Source organism: Durio zibethinus, chromosome 4, assembly GCF_047325235.1.
Source record: "Durio zibethinus cultivar Kanyao isolate XHJ-2024 chromosome 4, ASM4732523v1, whole genome shotgun sequence".
Taxonomy (NCBI): Eukaryota; Viridiplantae; Streptophyta; class Magnoliopsida; order Malvales; family Malvaceae; genus Durio; species Durio zibethinus.
Window position 1 is genome coordinate 1,176,002 of NC_143165.1, and position 19,993 is coordinate 1,195,994.

At 30.7% G+C, this 19,993-nt stretch overlaps 1 protein-coding gene across 1 annotated transcript; it reads left to right on the forward strand.

The window, feature by feature from the left end:
• The first annotated feature begins 553 nt into the window (after window positions 1-553).
• Window positions 554-1,763, forward strand: LOC111287523 (endochitinase EP3-like). The gene is made up of 2 exons (XM_022878141.2): window positions 554-1,009; window positions 1,143-1,763. Exons 1-2 carry the CDS (start codon window positions 598-600, stop codon window positions 1,547-1,549), a joined length of 819 nt encoding a protein of 272 aa, XP_022733876.1. The 5' UTR covers window positions 554-597; the 3' UTR covers window positions 1,550-1,763.
• The last annotated feature ends 18,230 nt before the right edge of the window (window positions 1,764-19,993 follow it).

The window sequence follows — 19,993 nt, forward strand, 5'->3', positions numbered from 1 at the left end:
ACTAGCCAACACCGAGGAAACGAGTAAATGATGAGAGAATTGAAACTTAGTTTAATTAGATTATACAATTACTCTTTAAATAAAATTTAGTTTAATTGAATTATACAATCATTATTAAAAAATAATATTTTATAAGTTTAAAATTTAAATTTCAATAAATTTTTTGTTTATTTTCACATCATTGAAAGTATTAAATGAATTAAATTATTTATAATATAATATAAATCGTATTTGATCTGATTCATTATTAATTAATCGAATTAAGTCAAGCACAAAAATCTACACGTATTTGTATATCGTGAGCTAAAGATTTTGAACCCAAAAATTGGCACGGCCTGGCCCATTAAGTAGAAATTGTTTGAATTGATTATTTGTTGGTGTAAAAATTGAATAATCAAAGTAGAAATTTCAATTTCTATGGCCAAAGAAATTTCAACCTGTTGTTTTCATCATTTATAGTCAAGTTAGGCTGCAAGACCCGTAGTCTTCACGCCCTGTGGGAACAGCTCTTATTTGCTTTTTCTTGCCCTCTCCCAAGCTATAAATAAGTCTCAATGTCCTCCGAATTTCCACATCCAAATACAACTTTCAGCAAAAATGGCAACCCTCACTATAGAAAAGAGCCTTATAGCTGTTATCCTAGCAGGAATATTTCTTGCTGGAGCCCTGCCTGGAATGGTCAAGGCTCAATGTGGTAACAGTTGTTCAGCAACCCAATGTTGCAGTCGATTTGGGTTTTGCGGGGAAGGTCCTGATTACTGCGGCATAAATTGCCGAGGGGGTCCTTGTGTTAACAATGGTGTTTCGATAGCTGACATTGTGACACCTGAATTCTTTAATGGTATCTTGAATCAGGCAGCTGCAACTTGTGCGGGGAAAAACTTTTACTCGAGAGGAGTATTTCTCGATGCTCTCAATTCTTTCACTCAGTTTGCGAGGATTGGCTCAGTTGAGGATTCCAGGCGTGAGATTGCTGCCTTCTTTGCACATGCTAGCCATGAAACTGGACGTAAGATCTCTTTTACCCTTTGCCATTAATGCTCTTCCTGATCGAACAGTTGAATGATTCTGCAACTAGTCAATTCCATGAACTTAATGCTACAAATTTTTATGAAGAATCAATATGGTGGTGTTCTTTTCAGGTTTTTGCCACATAGAAGAGGAGGGTGGCGCTTCAAAGGACTACTGCGATGAGAACAGAACAGAGTACCCATGCAACCCAAGCAAAGGTTACTATGGCCGTGGACCACTGCAATTGTCATGGAATTACAATTACGGACCAGCTGGCACTGACATTGGGTTCGATGGGTTAAACGCACCAGAAACCGTGGCCAATGACGCTCTTATCTCCTTCAAGGCTGCCGTATGGTTTTGGATGAACAATGTTGCAGCAGTCATGGACCAAGGTTTTGGGGCAACCATTCGAGCCATTAATGGAGATCTTGAGTGTAATGGTGTTGATCCTGTTAAAGTTCAGTCTCGGATTGACTTATACACAGACTACTGTAACCAACTTGGTGTTGCTCCCGGAGGTAATCTCAGCTGCTAGAATTTATACTTTCGAAGGAAATAAAGGAAATAATTGTAACAATAAAAAAAGTTGGTCCCTCATGGGAGATTTCAGTGGCTAGAATTGAAGACTGTAATTTGAAAGTTTTGGATTCAAATTCTAAAATGAGAAAAGGGATGTCTCCCTAAAATCATGTATTGAAGAAAAAAAATAAGGAATGAAAGTTCTAATCTAATGTTTAATTGTCAAACAATAGTGCTCACATCCACACTTTATCAATTGCTTATTCATGATAATTCTTTGACTACAACTTCCCATTTCTTTATAGAATAATTTTAAATATGATATAATGATATGATGTAAAAAAATATAAAAATATAAAAATAACACAAAATTTGACAAAAATAAAAATATGTTTGACACAATAATATTTTTTATTTTATACTTATTTAACATAACACAAACATGATAAAAAATTTGTGAGGTTTACTATTTTTTTAGTATTTTTCAATGGCAACAAATATTCTTTGCCTCAACGGTGTTTTCTCATTTAATTATTGTGAAAAACCTTGAAATAATAGACGATTGGTCATTGCTAGCCAATACGATCAAAGGCAGAAGAAACCTCTAAGGTTATTGTCCATGTCATATAGGATAGCATTTTCTCACTTGAAAAGTAAAAGCAAAACAAAGGAGTTGAAGTTGATTTTGACAGGTATACTATTTTCTAGGATCTTTTTCAATGGCAACAAAAAGTCTTTGCCTCAATGATGTGTTCCCATTTGGGTCTTGCCAAAAACCTTGAAATAATAGATGATTGGTCATTGCTAGCCAATATGATCAAAGGCAAAAGAATCCTCTTAGCTTATTGTCCATGTTAAATTTCTTTGCCTCAATGATGTGTTCCCATTTGGATCTTGCCAAAAACCTTGAAATAATAGATGATTGGTCATGGACAGCTAATATAATCAAAGGCAAAAGAATCCTCTTAGCTCCATGTTAATTTTCTTTGCCTCAATGATGTGTTCCCATTTCGGTGTTGCCAAAAACCTTGAAATAATAGATGATTGGTCATTGCTAGCCAATATGATCGAAGGCAAAAGAATTCTGTTAGCTTATTGTTCATATCATGCAAGATATCATTTACTCACTATAGATATTTTATTTTGGCTGGAATCTTTTTTTTTTTTAATTTTCATGTCACCATTTCTTTGGGGTCTTAATTCGTTATTTGAGTTGTGGGCTTGATCCAGGTTTGAATCCCAAATTGAAGTGTTTATTAGGATTTTATTTTGTACCCTAATGAAGTGTAGGGTCTTACTTGTTATTTTTCTTTTTGTAATTTTTTAAAGATTTTTCAGAAAAGCAAAAATAAAAATAAAAAAAGGAAATTTAAAAATAATAAGAAAAAAAATCTTGTGAAAAAGCCAAAAAGACTGGGATTATATTTGTTTGGTGATAAAGCTGTTTTTGGATTGAATCTCTAAAGCGATGAAATTCTTAACCATATGCACATTGTTATCTGTTTTAGAGAACTATTTCAATCAAAATTGTGTGCCTATAAAAAAACAATATGCAAACAAGGAAAATGGGGGGAATGATTGGCAACCAAAATCGAGCTTAACCTAACAATTAATGGCCAATTCCTAGTTCATCAGTCACATCCACCCCCAACCACCACTCCAGTTATCCAGTTCCATTGCCAAAGTAAAACAACCCACGACCCCCACAATTATCCAGCCTCAAACCATCTACAGTCGTAACCTAATAAATCCAAATACAACCACAAGCCACATTCAAAATAATTGACAACAGAAAAAACCAACACATAATGCTTGCCATAATAAATGCAAGTAGCCAAGAAGTATTGGGTAGTGAATTTCCTTTTAGGTTTTGAAGTTTGATTCTTAATAATTTGAGGTTTCGAGTTTTGTCAAAAGAGAAAAAAGAGGAATTGAAGTTGGTTTCATGGTCAGTTACCAAGGTTGAACTCGATAGCAATAGAGAAGATAAGGGTTTTGGTTTCAAAGTTTTTGTTGAAGATTTTTTAAATTCGAGAACAAAAGAGAAGAATAGTGGAGGTAGCAGTGGTGACCTACAATAGCGGCAACAGTGATGGCAACAATGGTGGTCAATGGAGATCGGTGTGACCTGAGAGATGAGGACCTATGAGGAGGAAGAGCGTGGGGAAGCCACTGACATACTGAAAACTTGGAAAGATCGGATGAAGAGAAGAGGACTTTTTCAAAGTTTGAAATTATGAACTAAACTTGCAGATCTTGATCATTTCAGGTGGTTTCGAAGAAAATCAATGTGAGAAAGTAAAAAAAGAGTGGTCTTTTGGAATAATTCCGATGAAAGCCTCCTTAGAGTAATTAGAGTAAGATATTAGTCTTTATAAATTTTTTAAGGTGAAATTTTTTTTTTAAATTGTTATCAAACTATTATAGTAATTTTAAGATATTTTTTTAATGTTAAATTTATTCAATAAAACTTTTAAGACTTTAGATAACACAAAATTAACTAGTATCATCTTTTGAATAGACATTGTAAGGGTATTATAAATTTTTTTACACATAACTGTATTTTCGAATATAATTTTGGTTTATAGATTAAAATATACGTTTTAGAGATACCCAAATCAAGCTTAAGACTTATTTTTAAAATGAGATAAATTTAGTTAGGTGACTAATTGTACATATACAAAAAAAAATTAGTGATGAATCCTCTTATTATACCTAACAACAAGTTTACAGACTTATATGTTATGACTATTTGACGACTCAAATGAGAATTTTAAGAGTCGAGCCAGTAATCAATTTGTTATCCAAGCCTTAACAAATTGAATGATTTTACCATTTTTACGTTGCTTTTTTATATATATTTAACGGTCTCTTTACACACAATGACATATACATTATTCATAACATTAGGTCTATACTCGCACTTCGTCTCTCTAAGAAAAAGTAAAATACTTATATTATTGTAAGATTTTATGCCTCCATATGAGCTAACGAAATACTCTTACTCAAATCGGATCTTTCTCATTCGTAGCTTATAATGGATGTGAATTAAAGTGTCTTATTAATCCATCATGGACGATAATATAGAACAATATAAAAACCTTTTAAATTGTGAAATGTCATAACCAAACATATAATAAACTTTAAGAATTCAACCTTAAGATAGAGTTATGCTGATCCCTTATATAGAACATGTTTTTGTATTGATATTGTATTTGTTAAAGTTTTTTTTTTTGTTGAGATAATTTTATAATTTAAATTTATAAAAAATAATTTTTCAAAAACAGTTTTTTTTATTTAAAAAAGGAGATTTTGAGTTTTTTTTTTTTTTTTTTTTTTTTGCATCACATAATATTCTTTCATTATATACATGCATTCGTTATCCATGTACAACCAATATTTCTTTTTTTTTTTTTTTACTTTGAAAAAAGTGAGATTGGAGATGAATTTTTTTTTTTTGCATCACATGATGTTCTTTCATTACATACATGCATACGATCATCCATATACAACCATTATTTCACTTGTCCATGTATATACAAAAGATGTGAATGTATAAATGTCAATTAGGGAAAACTCTAATTTTTTAGTTTTACTTTAATTGGAAATGAATCTTATTTCTCATTATATATATTACTTCATTTGCTCTTTTCAATTTTGTATATAATTTTGAATATAAATTTTTATTTTTATTATGTAATGGAAACATATGTTTGCATATTTTTTTTATGAAAGTAGTTTTGCATGTACATTATTTCATTCATTCGAGAGCAATTTTTGTTCTCTTTACTTTTGTACATAATTGAAAATAATGAACCAATGTTTGGCATATATGTAATTGTACATACATCTTTTCATCCATGTAAACATTTTTATATGTACATAATTTTATTTGTTTGGAATAGTTTTACTCTCTCTAGGATTACGTATATTCTAATTGGAAATGAATTTTTGCATTGTATAAACTCATTTGTACATATATTTTTTCATTCACGTAAACATCATTGTACATATATTATTTTGGGTCAATTTTGTTTTCTTCAATCTTGTATGTAGTCTAAATGAAAATGAATTCTTATCATTTGTTATGTATTGCACACTTGTAATTGTACATTTTTTTTTCATCTTTGTAAACATTTTTATATGCATATTGGTTTATTTGTTCGGAACAATTTTCTCTCTTCTTAATTTTGTACATAGTTTAGTTGAAAATAAACTCTTATTTTATTTTAAAAAGCTTCTTAAAAATAAACTTTTGTTATCTCCAATTGAAAGGGATTTGTAAATACAGAAAGTTATTTTTCTTCATCTTTATTTGGGTGTTAGCCTATGTCACTTGCTTACAAGGATGATGAAGAAAATTTCATTTGCTGCAATTTTGGCTGGTCAAAAAGACAATAATTTTCCTCATTAATGGGGTAATGTCAATTTTTCAATTAGTAATTTAGAAAATAAAAATCCAACATTGAAGTTCAAAACTCAATAACCCTTTTCATCTTCATCAATTTCAATTTTACCATTTGAATAAAGTTTGATTATCCTATCTTCATTAATTAAATATTTCAACAATTTCCAGTTCCTGAAAAAGAAAAAAAAAATCAGCTTCATTTACTGTCTATATTTGCAAGAAAATTTCGGTGCTTGTGTTGAAATGTTGCATGGAATGCTTATTTTCTAATTAATTATCTTCAAAATTGTAGGTGATTAATTAATGAGTTATTATAATTAAATATTATTCAACAAAAAAAAAAAAGAAAAAAAAGTGTGCCCCAAAAAAAATTAAAATCAAATCAAAGAATCCTGTTTTTCAATTACATTTACAATTCTACCTAGAAGATATTACAGAATATCATAATCTAAAACAATAATAATAATAAAATATGCTTTAATTTGTCTAACTTTCATGGGAATGAAATCTTCATTGTATCATCACGTCGTCATTTTGGAACTGAATTCCCAACCTGAAGCATTAGTGGCCAGGTCCTTGGGGACTTGGTCCTGAAGCTAACCGCCCGAGCCAATATGACATGGTGAACTTTGCCTTCTGATAAACCGACGAGTACGTGTCCAGGTGATTGGCCTTGGCAAAATCCTCAGGCAAAACTCTGGTAGCTTCAACGCCGACATGGTTCAGCACTGCCATTGAGATGACAACGATGATCAAAAGGGTACTCAATTTTCTGCTATTCATCTTCCCAAAAGGTAATCTAAACGTGGGCAGAAGGCTAAATCTTTGAAGGTTATGTGGTGAATGTTGTAGGAAGAGCTAATTGGTTTCTTGATGAATGTGAATGGAGAGAATTGGAAATGAATATCTGGTATATATAGAGAAACAAGTTTGCTGAGTCTAGTCAGAACAGCTGAAATACGTGGAAAAAAGATGAGGAAAATTGTGGGTTTTTATGACTAATCGTGTTGACCAAAGACTTTGAGTAAGTCATAGCTTGAAACAGGAAAAAAAAAAAAAACCTAGCTCGTGGGAAAGCTGCTGATGCTGGGAAAGCCGAAACATTGGGTTCAAGAGTTTGAACGTGTCCATGGCTGCTACAGCCTATTGAATATTAAATTTAATTAGAATTAGACCTCGTTTTGTTGTCGGATTTTTTTTTAGTTATATTTTAAATATGTAAGATGGAAATTTTTTATGTCATTATAAGTGTATTTATTTTTTAATATAAATTATAACTTTATTATATATAAATAATTTTTTTTTAAATTAAGATATTAAATAATATTTTTATTAATATAATACTTAATATATAAATGTAAGTTAAATAAATAATAAAATATATAATTTTTTTATATATTCTTAGAATGGTAGAGACAGAACATCTCAAATCCAATCTCAACTTGACTCAAATTATTCAAAAAGATAAAATTTAAGCCAATCATTACTTTTAAAAAAATGCTTTGATTAGATTATGGCGAATTGAAATATCGGATATATGTTATTGTGTTATTTTTACCTTTATTGATTTTTTTTTTTAAATTTATCTAATAATTAAAATTTTAAAAATAACAAAAAAGGCAAATGGGTGGCAAGTGAATTTATTAATTAATATATTAAATAATATTTTTAAAATAAAATATATATAAATATAAAAAAATAAATAATAATTATATATTTTTTATATAACAAGACTGAGATATAATACATAAAATCTTACTTTTATCCAAGTTCAATTAAAAAAAAATTCAACCTAATTATTCCGAATTAAAATAAAGCATATCAATTCAATTGGAACAAATTAAAAGTTATCGGATACGAGTTATTTTGTCATTTTTATTTTTATTGATTTTTTTTGTTACAAAATTTATCTAATAAAAAAACGAAAGTAAAAAAATTTTAAAAATGAAACCCAAAAAGAAAAAGCAGTAAAAAAATTAAAAACAAAAAAACAAAAGGAGGTAAGTATCACATGGAACTTGAGATGGGGTGAAACACCTTAAATCTATTTTCTATCCGACTTTACTTTCGAAAAAAAAAAATTTTAAAAAAATCTCGATCCGATCTTAATTTAAAAAAAAAAATGCACATATATTAGACCAATACTAATTAAAACCAATCAAATATAAATTGTTCTATCATCCATAATTTTATTGATTTTTTAAAAAATTTATCTAATAAAAAATAAAATTAAAAAATCAAATAAATTAAAAACAAAAAAATGAATTTAATAAAAAATAAAAAAAGTAGAGACTAGTGGGAGAGAGAGAGGTGCCATCTGGACACCCTCCCTTTGCTCCAGTCTCTACAAAATTAATAATATAAATGAGATAACCTTTTCTTTCATTATTTGGGTTTAAATTCAATAAAAGGAGAAAGATAATTTTGTCATTTAAAAAAAAAAAAGTCAGGGTATTGGAGTTGATTTCAAAGTGGAGGGTGTCGAGTTCAAATCTAATTATAGTAAACAAAATTAAAAAATATATATATATTGACTTTAATGAAGTCCAAAAGTTGGAAATATTGAATTTGACCAAAGATTGGTGGATCGGTTGGCTGCCTTAAAGAGGAAAATGAAAATTGCCACAAAATTATCTATATATATGTGCAAGTGTTGAATATTATAATTTTTTTTATGTTGAATTTGACTTTTGAGATCTTAACTGTTATGATTATGACAACTGATTTATAAGTAATATTTTTAATAATTTTAAATTTAATTTTAAACAATAATATAGATTAAAAAAAATGGCTAAACTACAACCAAGTTTATATAAAAATCTTCTAGTAGGCAAAAGTCTATTGTCATAAATATACAACTATTTTTTTTAATTCAAATTCAACTTTTTAAATACAAAAATATGGATATATATATAATTGAATCAAATTCTCAAATATATATAACAACTCTTTACATTTGTTATTTCAAGGCTAAAATACTTTTTAAAAAATTTATATTTTGATTTGTATCAAAATACACTTTTATTTCAAATGAAAAAATTATTTATGTTAATGACTTATTTATATATAAATTAAAAGTTTGAGGGTCTATTTGAATGCAAATTAAAGATTAAAAATTTATTTGAGTATAAATTAAGTATTAAGACTTTATTTATATGTAATAAAAATATAAAAATTTATCTAAATTAATTATAAAATTAATAGGCTTTTTTATTACTTTAGCCAAAGTACTTGAGGTCAAAGCAATTAATATCAAAATTTATTTTATAACACGTAAAGCATGCGTGTACATGTATACTAAGTTAGCTCTGTAGCACTGAAGTCGACTTTAGAGTTGAAGGATTCAAATTCGAACTTTAATCTTAATTCAAAACCCAAAAAAAAAAAAAAAAGCACTAGATTTTTAGATTAATTATTCATTTATATGAGAGCAACAAAAAAAAAATGTTGAATAATGATATTTTGATGCTGACAAATTTTGATCAGAGGTATCTCAAATTTATTTTATATGCGTACATATGTACGTATATACGTTATAAATATACTAAGAAACTAAAAACTTAATGGAACTTCATATAGAGGATCCAAAATGGTCAAACTTGCCAAGAAATTAATACTAACAAGCTAATCAAATCTGTGAATTAAACTTGACTCATTTATGTACATTTTTAAACCTTCTTTGCTTGCATTTTTTTTTTTTTTTTTACTTTAGGTTTTCAGGAATTGAATTTTAATTTTTGAAATTAAAAATCTAAAATTTTACCAACATATCACTTGATTTTTGGTCCTCTGCTTACATTTTTAGTCCTAGGCTACTAGTAAAAGTTACCAACTTGAATTTCTTTCTCAATTAGTCACTAACTAAAAATCACATTGAATTCAAAGATAGAAATATCAATTTTAAACAAATTTATTAGATGGTGATAACATATTAAAGAGAAAGATTATATACTCATAAACAATTACAGAAATTATATATATACATAAAAATTTGACAACATAAAGATTAATTTGAAAAAAAAAAAAAACACAAAATTTAAAAGAAAAAAAATGCACATGCGTACAATTTATGTGTATGAGATACATCTTGTTTATGTACCATTGTTAAGTATGACAATGGGTCGAGTGGGTTTTCGCCCGCCTTGACTTTTACTCGACTCTTGAAATGTGTTATCCAATTTTTTATTCAACTTGATAGCAGATTATTATTTTTTATATCCAACTCTAATATAATATATTTATGCATAATTCATGTTTGACTCAAAATTAATTTAATAAATTTAATTTAATATAATATTCATAAAAAATATTATTTTTTAATATAAATTATGTTTTAATTTATACAAATATAATATTTTTATTAAATTCATATCTTAAATTAAGATATTAAATAATAATTTTATTAATATATTGCATATATAAATATAAAATTAAATAAATAATAAAATATATAATTTTATATATATGTATAATGGGCGGTTCAAGGTGGAGTAATCTAAAATCCATCTCCGACTTGACCTTCAATTTTTTTTTAAAAATCGATCCTATTAAATCAAAATGACTCAAAATTGATCATCAAATATAAATTATTTTGTCATCCCTAACTATTATTTAATAATGAATTATTAATCCACTCATTTAACCACTTAAGTTTAAGTCACTTAGCTATTTCTCAATGTTTAAGCTGTAATTTTCTTTGTAAAAAAAATAATACTAATAAGAATAATAGGAGAGGAATTGATCTTTCTAAGCTTAGTTGAGCATTTTAATAAATATTCTAAAATTTTAGTTGTATTATTTCATCTAAGGTTTGTTATCATTTTAATTATCCAAATAAAAAAAGTAATCATATAATTACTAGGTCATACAACTTATAAAATCATAAAATTTTTATTCATCAATTTACATTTGAGCACGCGCGCACACACAAATATATATATCTATATATATGTATGGAAGTTGGCAGAGCGGCATATTATATATCTTCTACATAAAAGAAGAAAATAAAAAAAAACTATAATAAATTAATAATAACACTGAGTATTATATATATATATATATTTATATTTATATAAATTGGCAGAGCTGCATGTTATATATCTTCTACATGAAAGAAGAAAATAAAAATATATATATAATAAATTAATAATAACACTGAGTATACTTTCTTCTAATTAGCTTTCAGCGGGATATGATTTTTAACCGGATTTTCAGACTTGAATTATTCTAGCTAGTGACCAGGTCCTCTAGGGCTAGGTCCAGAAGCCAACCGCTCGAGCCAGCACGACATTGTGAACTTGGCCTTCTCGTAAACTGACGAGTATGTCTCCAAGTGATTCGCCTTTGCAAAATCCTCCGGTAACACTCTGGTTGCCTCGACTCCAACTTGGCTCAAAATGGCCACTGAGATGAGAAAAATGATCAAAAGGGTGTTCACTTTTCGGCTATTCATCTTCGAAAAAGATTGTATTTACGCCGCCTGATAGCTGAAACTGTAAATCTTTTGATTTCTTGGTATCAAGTATTTGATGACATATGGAAACGAAATGAGTTATATATATAGGGGAGGTGGTTGGAGTTGGACACTAGTGAAATAGTTTGGTTTATGGCTTGGCTTTTAAAGGATTACGTGTTGACCATGGAGTTCTGAACCATTAATGGCAGAAAAGGAAAAAGCTAAAGTGAAAATGGGGGATTGAGGATTTTGAATGTGTCAATGGCACGAGTTGTTTGATAATGGGGGTTGGGGCTTGAATTTACTTGCATGTATTGCCCTTTCAATGACATGGGATATGCCAGAAAGTTTCAGCCATTTTAAGATACTAATTCAGAAGTGAAATATTAGAGTTCAAAAAGTTAATATTAAAGTCTAACTTTCATTTAATGATTCACGTAATCACTTTTAAAAATTAACATTCAACAGATTTAAAATATAAATTTTAATACTAATAATTATTTTTTTTTATGTCAGATTACGATTTCTTTTATGAAAAAATTATAAAATGTTGATTTTTTTTTTCTAATTCGACTAAGTAGAATTGTTCATTACTTGCTTTGAATGGAATGGTGTGCGAGAAAAGAATGAAACTCTTTGTTGAGAACGAAGCTACTGTGATGGCACTTGATTTTTCGTCCAATGACTGCAATATCCTTTGAATTCTACTGTCTCCGTTTGTTAAAAGTTTTGTCAATTGCGCGAGTTGTTTGATAATGGCGGTTGGGCCTTGAATTTACTAGAACTTACAGATGTACTAACCTTTCAATGAGAAAAATGTTTGGTTTGAGAAAATGTCTTTTGTTAAATCAGTTAATATTAAAGTCCAAAATTTTGATTTTTTTAATTGGATAAAGAATCCATTTGAATAGACAATAAAATTAAAAATAATAGTGATGGTAAAATTAATTATGATAATAATAAAATTGATTATTGTTAGGGGTATTTGATAGTCAAAAGAGCATAGTAATGCCTCTATGAAGCCTCCAACAGACAATCAATGATATTTTTATTATGTGTTAACTTGACATGTCAAGTCAGTCAGGCATGCTTAGTGCCATATTAGCTCGCCACTATTCTTATTGTCCCTTGACAATCCCTTATAGATTATTTATAAATATAAAAGTCAATGTATCATTAAGGTAAGTTTATTCTACTCCCTTTTTCTCCTTATTGCTTTTTCAACCTAAATCTTTTTCACTTGTGCATCAGAATGCAAAAGCAGGGAACAAATCCTACTTTTGCCTCTAACCATCTTTTTTTTTTTGTCTTTCCAAGAAAACTTTGAGGTTGGAACTCAGCACCAACATTTGACACGCCAAGTAAGGGATTTTTTTTTCATTAGCCGAGCATAAAGCAATGCCATTAAGGAAGAGAACCTTAAAAAAAAGAAAGACAGTCATCCTGGCTAGAATAGAAACCCATCATAGTCAACATTCCATCTGACTAGCCCAACCATAGGTGGGCCTGACCATGAAACAATTCCAAGCTCTAACTGAACAGATACAGGCTCTTAAGCAAATGTTACAAACCAAAACCCCACCTTAAGTTTCGAAAGTGCTTGACTTAATCACTCTTAGCTAAGGAGCTGTTGTCAAACAATTAAGCTACGAAGAGTTGGAAACCTCCTCGTCCTCTAGAGAAAAAAAGCACACAACCCTAGGCCACCATTACCCTGACCACAATTCAACACAAGCTATGACCCAAAAATCCAAACAAACAAACCCGAATCCCAACTGAACAGAGATTTAGAATCTTGGATGAAAGCCATGAAAAAAAAGCTAAAAATGAAAGTAGTAGCTTTTGAGGATGAGCTCAAGTTTTTTGAGACCTTGCCTTTCACCAAAAAAATTGACAAAGCCATGCTTCCCAAAGGATTTAAAATGCTGACTTTGAAAACTACAATAATACTTTTGACCTATTTGATCATTTAAAATTTTATAGAACAAACATGATGATGTAGAGAGCAAACGAGGCTCTAATGTGCAAAAGTCTATTTATTACACTGAAGGGCATAGCTCGATCCTAGTATAGCAGCCTGGAATCAAGGTCAATCATGATGTTTAAAGAGCACAACCACTCTTTCTTGTCCAAGTCTATGAGTAGTCGAAGAGCAAAAAAATGACTCTAAGTTTGATGTCAATCCACCAAGGATGAAATGAAACTTTGAAGAGCTATATCACGCGTTTGAACATAGAAGCTCTACAGGTTAAAGACCTGGAATAGACGGTCATCATCGTCGCTTAATAAGTGGACTCAACGACAAAGAGTACCACTTAAAGCTGACATTATCGCTAGAACCACCTAAAACTCTAGCCAATGTCATGTTGATAGCAAAAAAGTACATGAATGCTAAAGCTACAATGAAACCTAATCGAGGTAAGAGAGACTTATTCCCCTTCCTTGATGGTCAAGGTAAGAAAGGTTTATCCCTCTCTTTAGTTGTAAGAACGGTAAGGGTTTTTACGATCTTACCCCAAGAAAGAGACAATATATTCTAAAAACCCTAATAGAAAAAGAAACTACACTGCATTGATACCTCTCGAAAGAAGATTCTAATGCAAATTGAAAGAAACCCCAACCTCAGATGGCCAAAACCATTGAGACAAAACATAATAAGGGATTCGACCAAAAGATATGCCTTTCACATAGATATAGGTCATAACACTAAAGATTGTGTTGACCTAAAAAATGAGATTGAAGCTCTGATAAAAAGAGGTTAGCTGAAAAGATTTATGGGATAGAAAAGATAAACTCAATCTAGAATGGACTACAGGCAAGATCAAAGAGTGCCCATTTGGGGCAAGAGAAAAAAGCAGAACGTGGAATAAGGAAAGCCCGAGGAGACGAGCCAATTCAAGAAGAGATTTGAATTGATAATAACAAACCAATAACCGGGGTGATTAATATGATCACTAGGGGTAGCTCCACTTCAACCAAGAAGAAGTTTAACCTAGGCATGGTTATGATGGTAGGCACCTTGGCAAAAAAGAAAAAAATTGAAGAGATGAGCTCTCTCATTTAGCTCAAAAGATTTTAAAAGAATCCAACACCCACTCGATAATGCTATAGTAACCACGGCCTATGTAGCTAAAAAAATCCTATTTGACTATGGTTCAACTGACGTCATGTACTACGGTTGCATAAAGAAAATGAAAATTAATAAAGATTAGTTGAAGTCGATCACTATAACGCTTATAAGGTTTGGGAATGAGTAGGTACCAATAAAAAAAACCATCAAGCTTTCGATCTTCTTGGTAATTGAACCGAAGACTATTACCTTGATTATAGAATTCATGATTATAGATGTTCCATCAACTTATAATATGATATTGGGCTAACCTAGCTAGTCTGTTATGCGACTTATAGGCTCAGCTCCCCATTCAAAAGTGAAATTTTCAATATTCGATGGGATTGAAGGGGTTCAAGGAGACCAATTTATGGCATAAAAGTGTCATGTCACAATAATGAAAGACATGACTAGGAAGTAGACAGGCAGTTTGATAGATACTGAGGTTAAAAACAAAGAAAGACAACCACCAAAGATCGATAAAAAGTAAGAAGTCATCAGTAAGAGCACAGAACTTAAGACTAACTTGACAGAAGCACGCTCTTAAGATGCTCTAAGCTTTTAAGTTTTAACAAAAAAAAATTTTTGCTTTATTTTTTTAATTTTTTGAGATAACACCAAAGACGACTAGGCTTTTAAGCTGGTGTGAACAATCATATGTCATTTAGACTAAGCTAATATGCCAGTTAAAATACAGTATGAAATGAAAAATCATTACATACATTTTTAACAAGATATGCACAATATATTAATCATCACGTTAAAATTTGTTTTCACAGAAAATGACCTCGACCTAATTAGATAAAAAAAGATAATTGATTAAAAATCAGACTCAGATGAAAATCAACCTGAATCAACCAAAGACCTCATAACAGTCTCATTCTGGGATAGAATCCCTAGAAAACATACAAAGATCAAAGCTGAACTTCAACATAAAGATCAATTAATTCAACTCTTAAAAGATGATGCTAACTTGTTCACTTGGACACCATCCAACATGCTTAGAATTGATACTAAAGTGATTATTTATAGGCTGCACACTAATCCTGAGATAAAATTAGTTCAACAAAAGAAGAGAATTTTTACCCCAGAAAGACAACAAGCTATCGAGGAGAATGTTGATAAATTATTGCAAGAAAACTTCATTAGGGAGATTTACTACCCTAAATAGGTAACCAACGTAGTCATGGTCAAAAAGTACAACAAAAAATGAAAGACGTGCATTGACTTTACCGACCTAAACAAAGCCTACCCAAAAGACATCTTTTCTCTCCTTAGTATAAATTGGCTTATGAATGATAATGCCTAGCATGACGTCTTCAATTTTATAGATACCTATTCTAGTTACAATTAAATCAAAATGCTAGAAGATGATAAGGAAAATATAGCCTTTATTACTAAAAAATGCATTTACTATTATAAAGTAATGCCATTTGGATTAAAAAACGTAAATATGACCTATCAAAGACTGGTAAACAAGGTGTTTAAAAATTAGATCAGCTGAAACATGAAAGTATACATGGACGACATGATCATAAAGAGTAAGAGCATGATCGAGCATCTAGAAGACCTCAAAAAAACTTGCAACACCTTAAAGAAATATAATATGAGGGTTAACCTAAACAAATGTGTTTTTGGGTCACATCGAATAAGTTTCTTGGTTACATAATCAATAAAATGAGGATAGAGGTGAACCTAAAAAAGGTTTAAGCAATCTTGAACATGAAGGCATCGATCTTAGTAAAACAAGTACAAGGTTAACTAGCAAAAGAACTACCATAAACTGATTCATATCCAAATCGACAAAACAATATCCGTCATTGTTCAAAATCCTCAAGAAAGTCTTTGACTTCAGGTGGACTCATCAATGCCAAAAAACTTTTAAAAGACTTAAAGAGTTCTTATCTTTTCCACTTATTTTGTCTAAGCCAATACCCGATGAGATTTTACACCTATACGTAGCCAACACAGACCAGCATATCAATTCGATCCTACTCTGAGAGGAAAAAAAAAAGATCGATCTATTTTGTAAGTAAAGTACTGACAGGACCAAAAATTAACTATAGCAGCATAAAAAAGCTAACTTATGCCGTTGTCATCTCGATCAAAAAACTTAGACTATATTTTCAAGCCACACAATCCACGTACTAATTGACTAACCGTTGAGACAGGTCTTATAGAAACTTGAAATGTCAAAAAAGCTAATTAAATGGGCGATGGAGCTTAACGAATTTGGCCTACACATATTACCCAATTCAACCTTAAAATCATAGGTATTGGCAAACTTTGACATAGAACTTACCTCGGTACACCTTAAAAGACACTAAAAAAAAAAATAACCTCGGATAAATATGGTTGGAAACTCTAAATTGATGAATCGACCACGAGCCATAGCAAAGGAACTAGCCTTATTTTAATAAGCTTAAAAAGGCTACAGTACAATATGCTTTGAGATTCAAGTTTAAGAATTCAATAATAAGGTAAAATATGAGGTATTGATAACTATTTAAAGCTAGCAACTAAGCTAAACGTTCAACACTTAACTGCAAACAACAATTCTCAATTGGTGGTCAATCAAATAAATAGAAAGTTCGAAGCTAAAAAAGATAGGATTTAAAAGTATCTTAACAAAGCACTAACCTTTATGGCTGGCTTTAAGAAAATCGAGATAAAAAAAATATCGATGTCAGAGAATTCACTAACAAACTCTGTGTCTAAATTAGCTTTAAAAATACTAATGGAAAGCCTAAACCAAGTTCTGGTAAAAGAGCTAACACGTAAAAGTATCAAAGACAAGTTCGTATGATAAATCACAAAAAAAAAGACATAGATGACGCTAATCAAGGCATAGTTGACCACGTGGGCACTACTTAAAAAAAGAATCCAAGCTAAGGCATTAATGAGAAAGGTCTCTTGGTATACGATGATTGAAAAAAAATTATACAAAAAATCTTTTAGCCTGCCCTACTTAAAATGTATTAACGAGAAAGAGGTAAACTCATCCTGCAAGAAATCCACGAAAGAATCTATAAAAGTCACATCAAACCTCAGCCCATCATTAGAAGAGATACAACTGAACTGGTAAAGAGATGTGACAAGTGTCAAAGATTCGCTCATTTACAACATCTCACATCAACCAAACTTACTCTTATCATCAATCTGTAACCCTTCAAGCAGTGGAGAATGGATATCTTTGGACCATTCTCTCCAGCCACAGGTCAGAGGAGATTTATTTTAGTGGCAATAGATTACTTTACAAAATGGCTTAAAGCTAAGGCCTTGATTACCATCACAAAGGTCGAAGTTAAGAAATTTGTGTGAAAAAACATAGTTTGTAGATTCGACATACTTCAATCTATAATAACGGACAATGGCAAATAATTTAAAAACTCAAGGTTTACAAAATGGTATTCAAACCTTCACATTGACTTCAAGTTTACGTTGGTTGCCCATTTTCAGTCCAATAAATAGGCTAAAACTACAAACAAGACAATATTAAAAGCTCTAAATAAAAGACTCAATGCAACAAAAAGAAAATGGGTTGATGAGCTACAAAAAGTGCTATGGGCCCTAAGAATGACCATGAAAGCACCTACTAGTGAAACCTCATTCCATGTGGCATTTGAAACAAAGGCTGTAGTACCTGGTGAGATCGACCTTTTAAGCTTAAGAGTTAAAGAAGGGTCAGAAGTAGAAAATAAAGATGTGTTTAGGATTGACCTTGACCTTATCGAAGAACAAAAAGACATAGCCTTAACAGGGATAGCAACTTATCAGCAAAAAGTGGCTAATTATTATAAAAAAAAGGGTCAAACGTAAGCATATCGGGAAAAACAACATGGTACTTAACAAAGTAAAAGCCTTAAGAGTAGATGATCGAGGTAGCAAATTAGTCTCAATATGATAAGGACCATATGTTGTTAAAAAGATCATCCATGACATAATTTACAAACTACAAAACCTAAATAGCAACGTCATGCCAAAGATATAATATGCAAATAATTCAAAAGTCTATTATCAGTAGCTTGATCTAAACTAAGTTGAGGCTTGTATTTTATAATTGAATACAAAAATCTAATTATGTCTAATAAGCTTACACCTATCGATATAACAAAATTTGACCTAACACATTGTGGATTCTCAAGTTAATTTGACCCAAGGGATTACGTAAATTCTCAGTTTAATTAATCAAGCTAAAATTTCTTTGATTAATTATGCTTAAACTTGGGTGAATAATAAAGCTGAGCTGAGTTGAAGTTTAGACTAATTTGAATAGAAAGTTGTATTGATTAACTATTACAAAAATTGCCAACAAATAATGTCAACAGATCATCCCTACCTAAGATCGTTACAAAAAATAGACCTCGTACATTAACAAAAATTTACAAAAAATCAAAAATAAAAAGTCAAAAGAATTATTCATCAATAACGTCGATAGCAGTAGCGATGGGAGTAGCATTTTCATCAGCAAAAATAGTAGTGATGATCTCACCCTCATCGACCTTCTCCACCTCATGCTCAAACCCTAAAACTACCTCCTGCTTAACCTCCAAAGCTTCATTCTCATCTTTTTCTTCCTTTTGCTCATCCTTTCAGGCTAATTTAGATGAGGCATCAATTTGATATTGTTGATGTCAACATCAAAGAGGTCAAGCTTGATGGCAGAGAATTTAAATTACACTTTATCTTTAGCCAACTAAAAGGCACCGAGCACATTCTTCCTAAAAAACTCCACCTTCATCAAGAAGCACCTAATGGAGACCTTAAACTCCTCCACTGCCTTTTTTTTAGGTTTTCCTTCTCCTTCTCCCTAGCTTCGAGCTCTGACCTAACCTCAGCTATTTTAACCTAAGCATCATTGAGTTTTAGCTTACGTTGCTCCATCATTGAGTTAGCTGAAGCTTTGTCAATTAGGATAACCTCCAACTTCACTGTTAACTCTTCAATTCTTTTTTTCAGTTTAGCTCCATTTTTGTGAGATGCATTGAGACTAGATTGAAATTGCCTAACTCGTACAACCTTTTCTTGTGCTCCTCGATCAAGGTAGCCATGTCTTTCTTGACCCTCAGTAGGTGGGCCATCACGAGATAGGTGTGGTAGAGGGCTTCACCAATGTTTTTTAGGAGTTAAGGGGAAAATTTTTGTTGGACTACACAAAATGACCTCAAACTTAGCAAAATGAAGAATACTGATAAAATTGAACTAAAGTCAATAATACTTACCAAAAAGAATGATTGTGACTTTGCTAAATCTCTTTGCCATGGCTAGGTTAGTGATGGGGTCATCAGTAGGAGTGCATTCAAAGCTGGTGGAGATCCTCTTTAAGCTAGGCTTTAATACCTTAGCCTCAGGAATCTCAAGGGTGGAAAAAGAGGCCTCCACTTATGGCTTTTTGGTAGGAAGATAAGGGGTTGGCGTCGATGTTGATGATAGGTCTCGACCAGCCTTGGCCTTTGTTTTTTGACTTGCAAAAGAGCGATGCAATAAG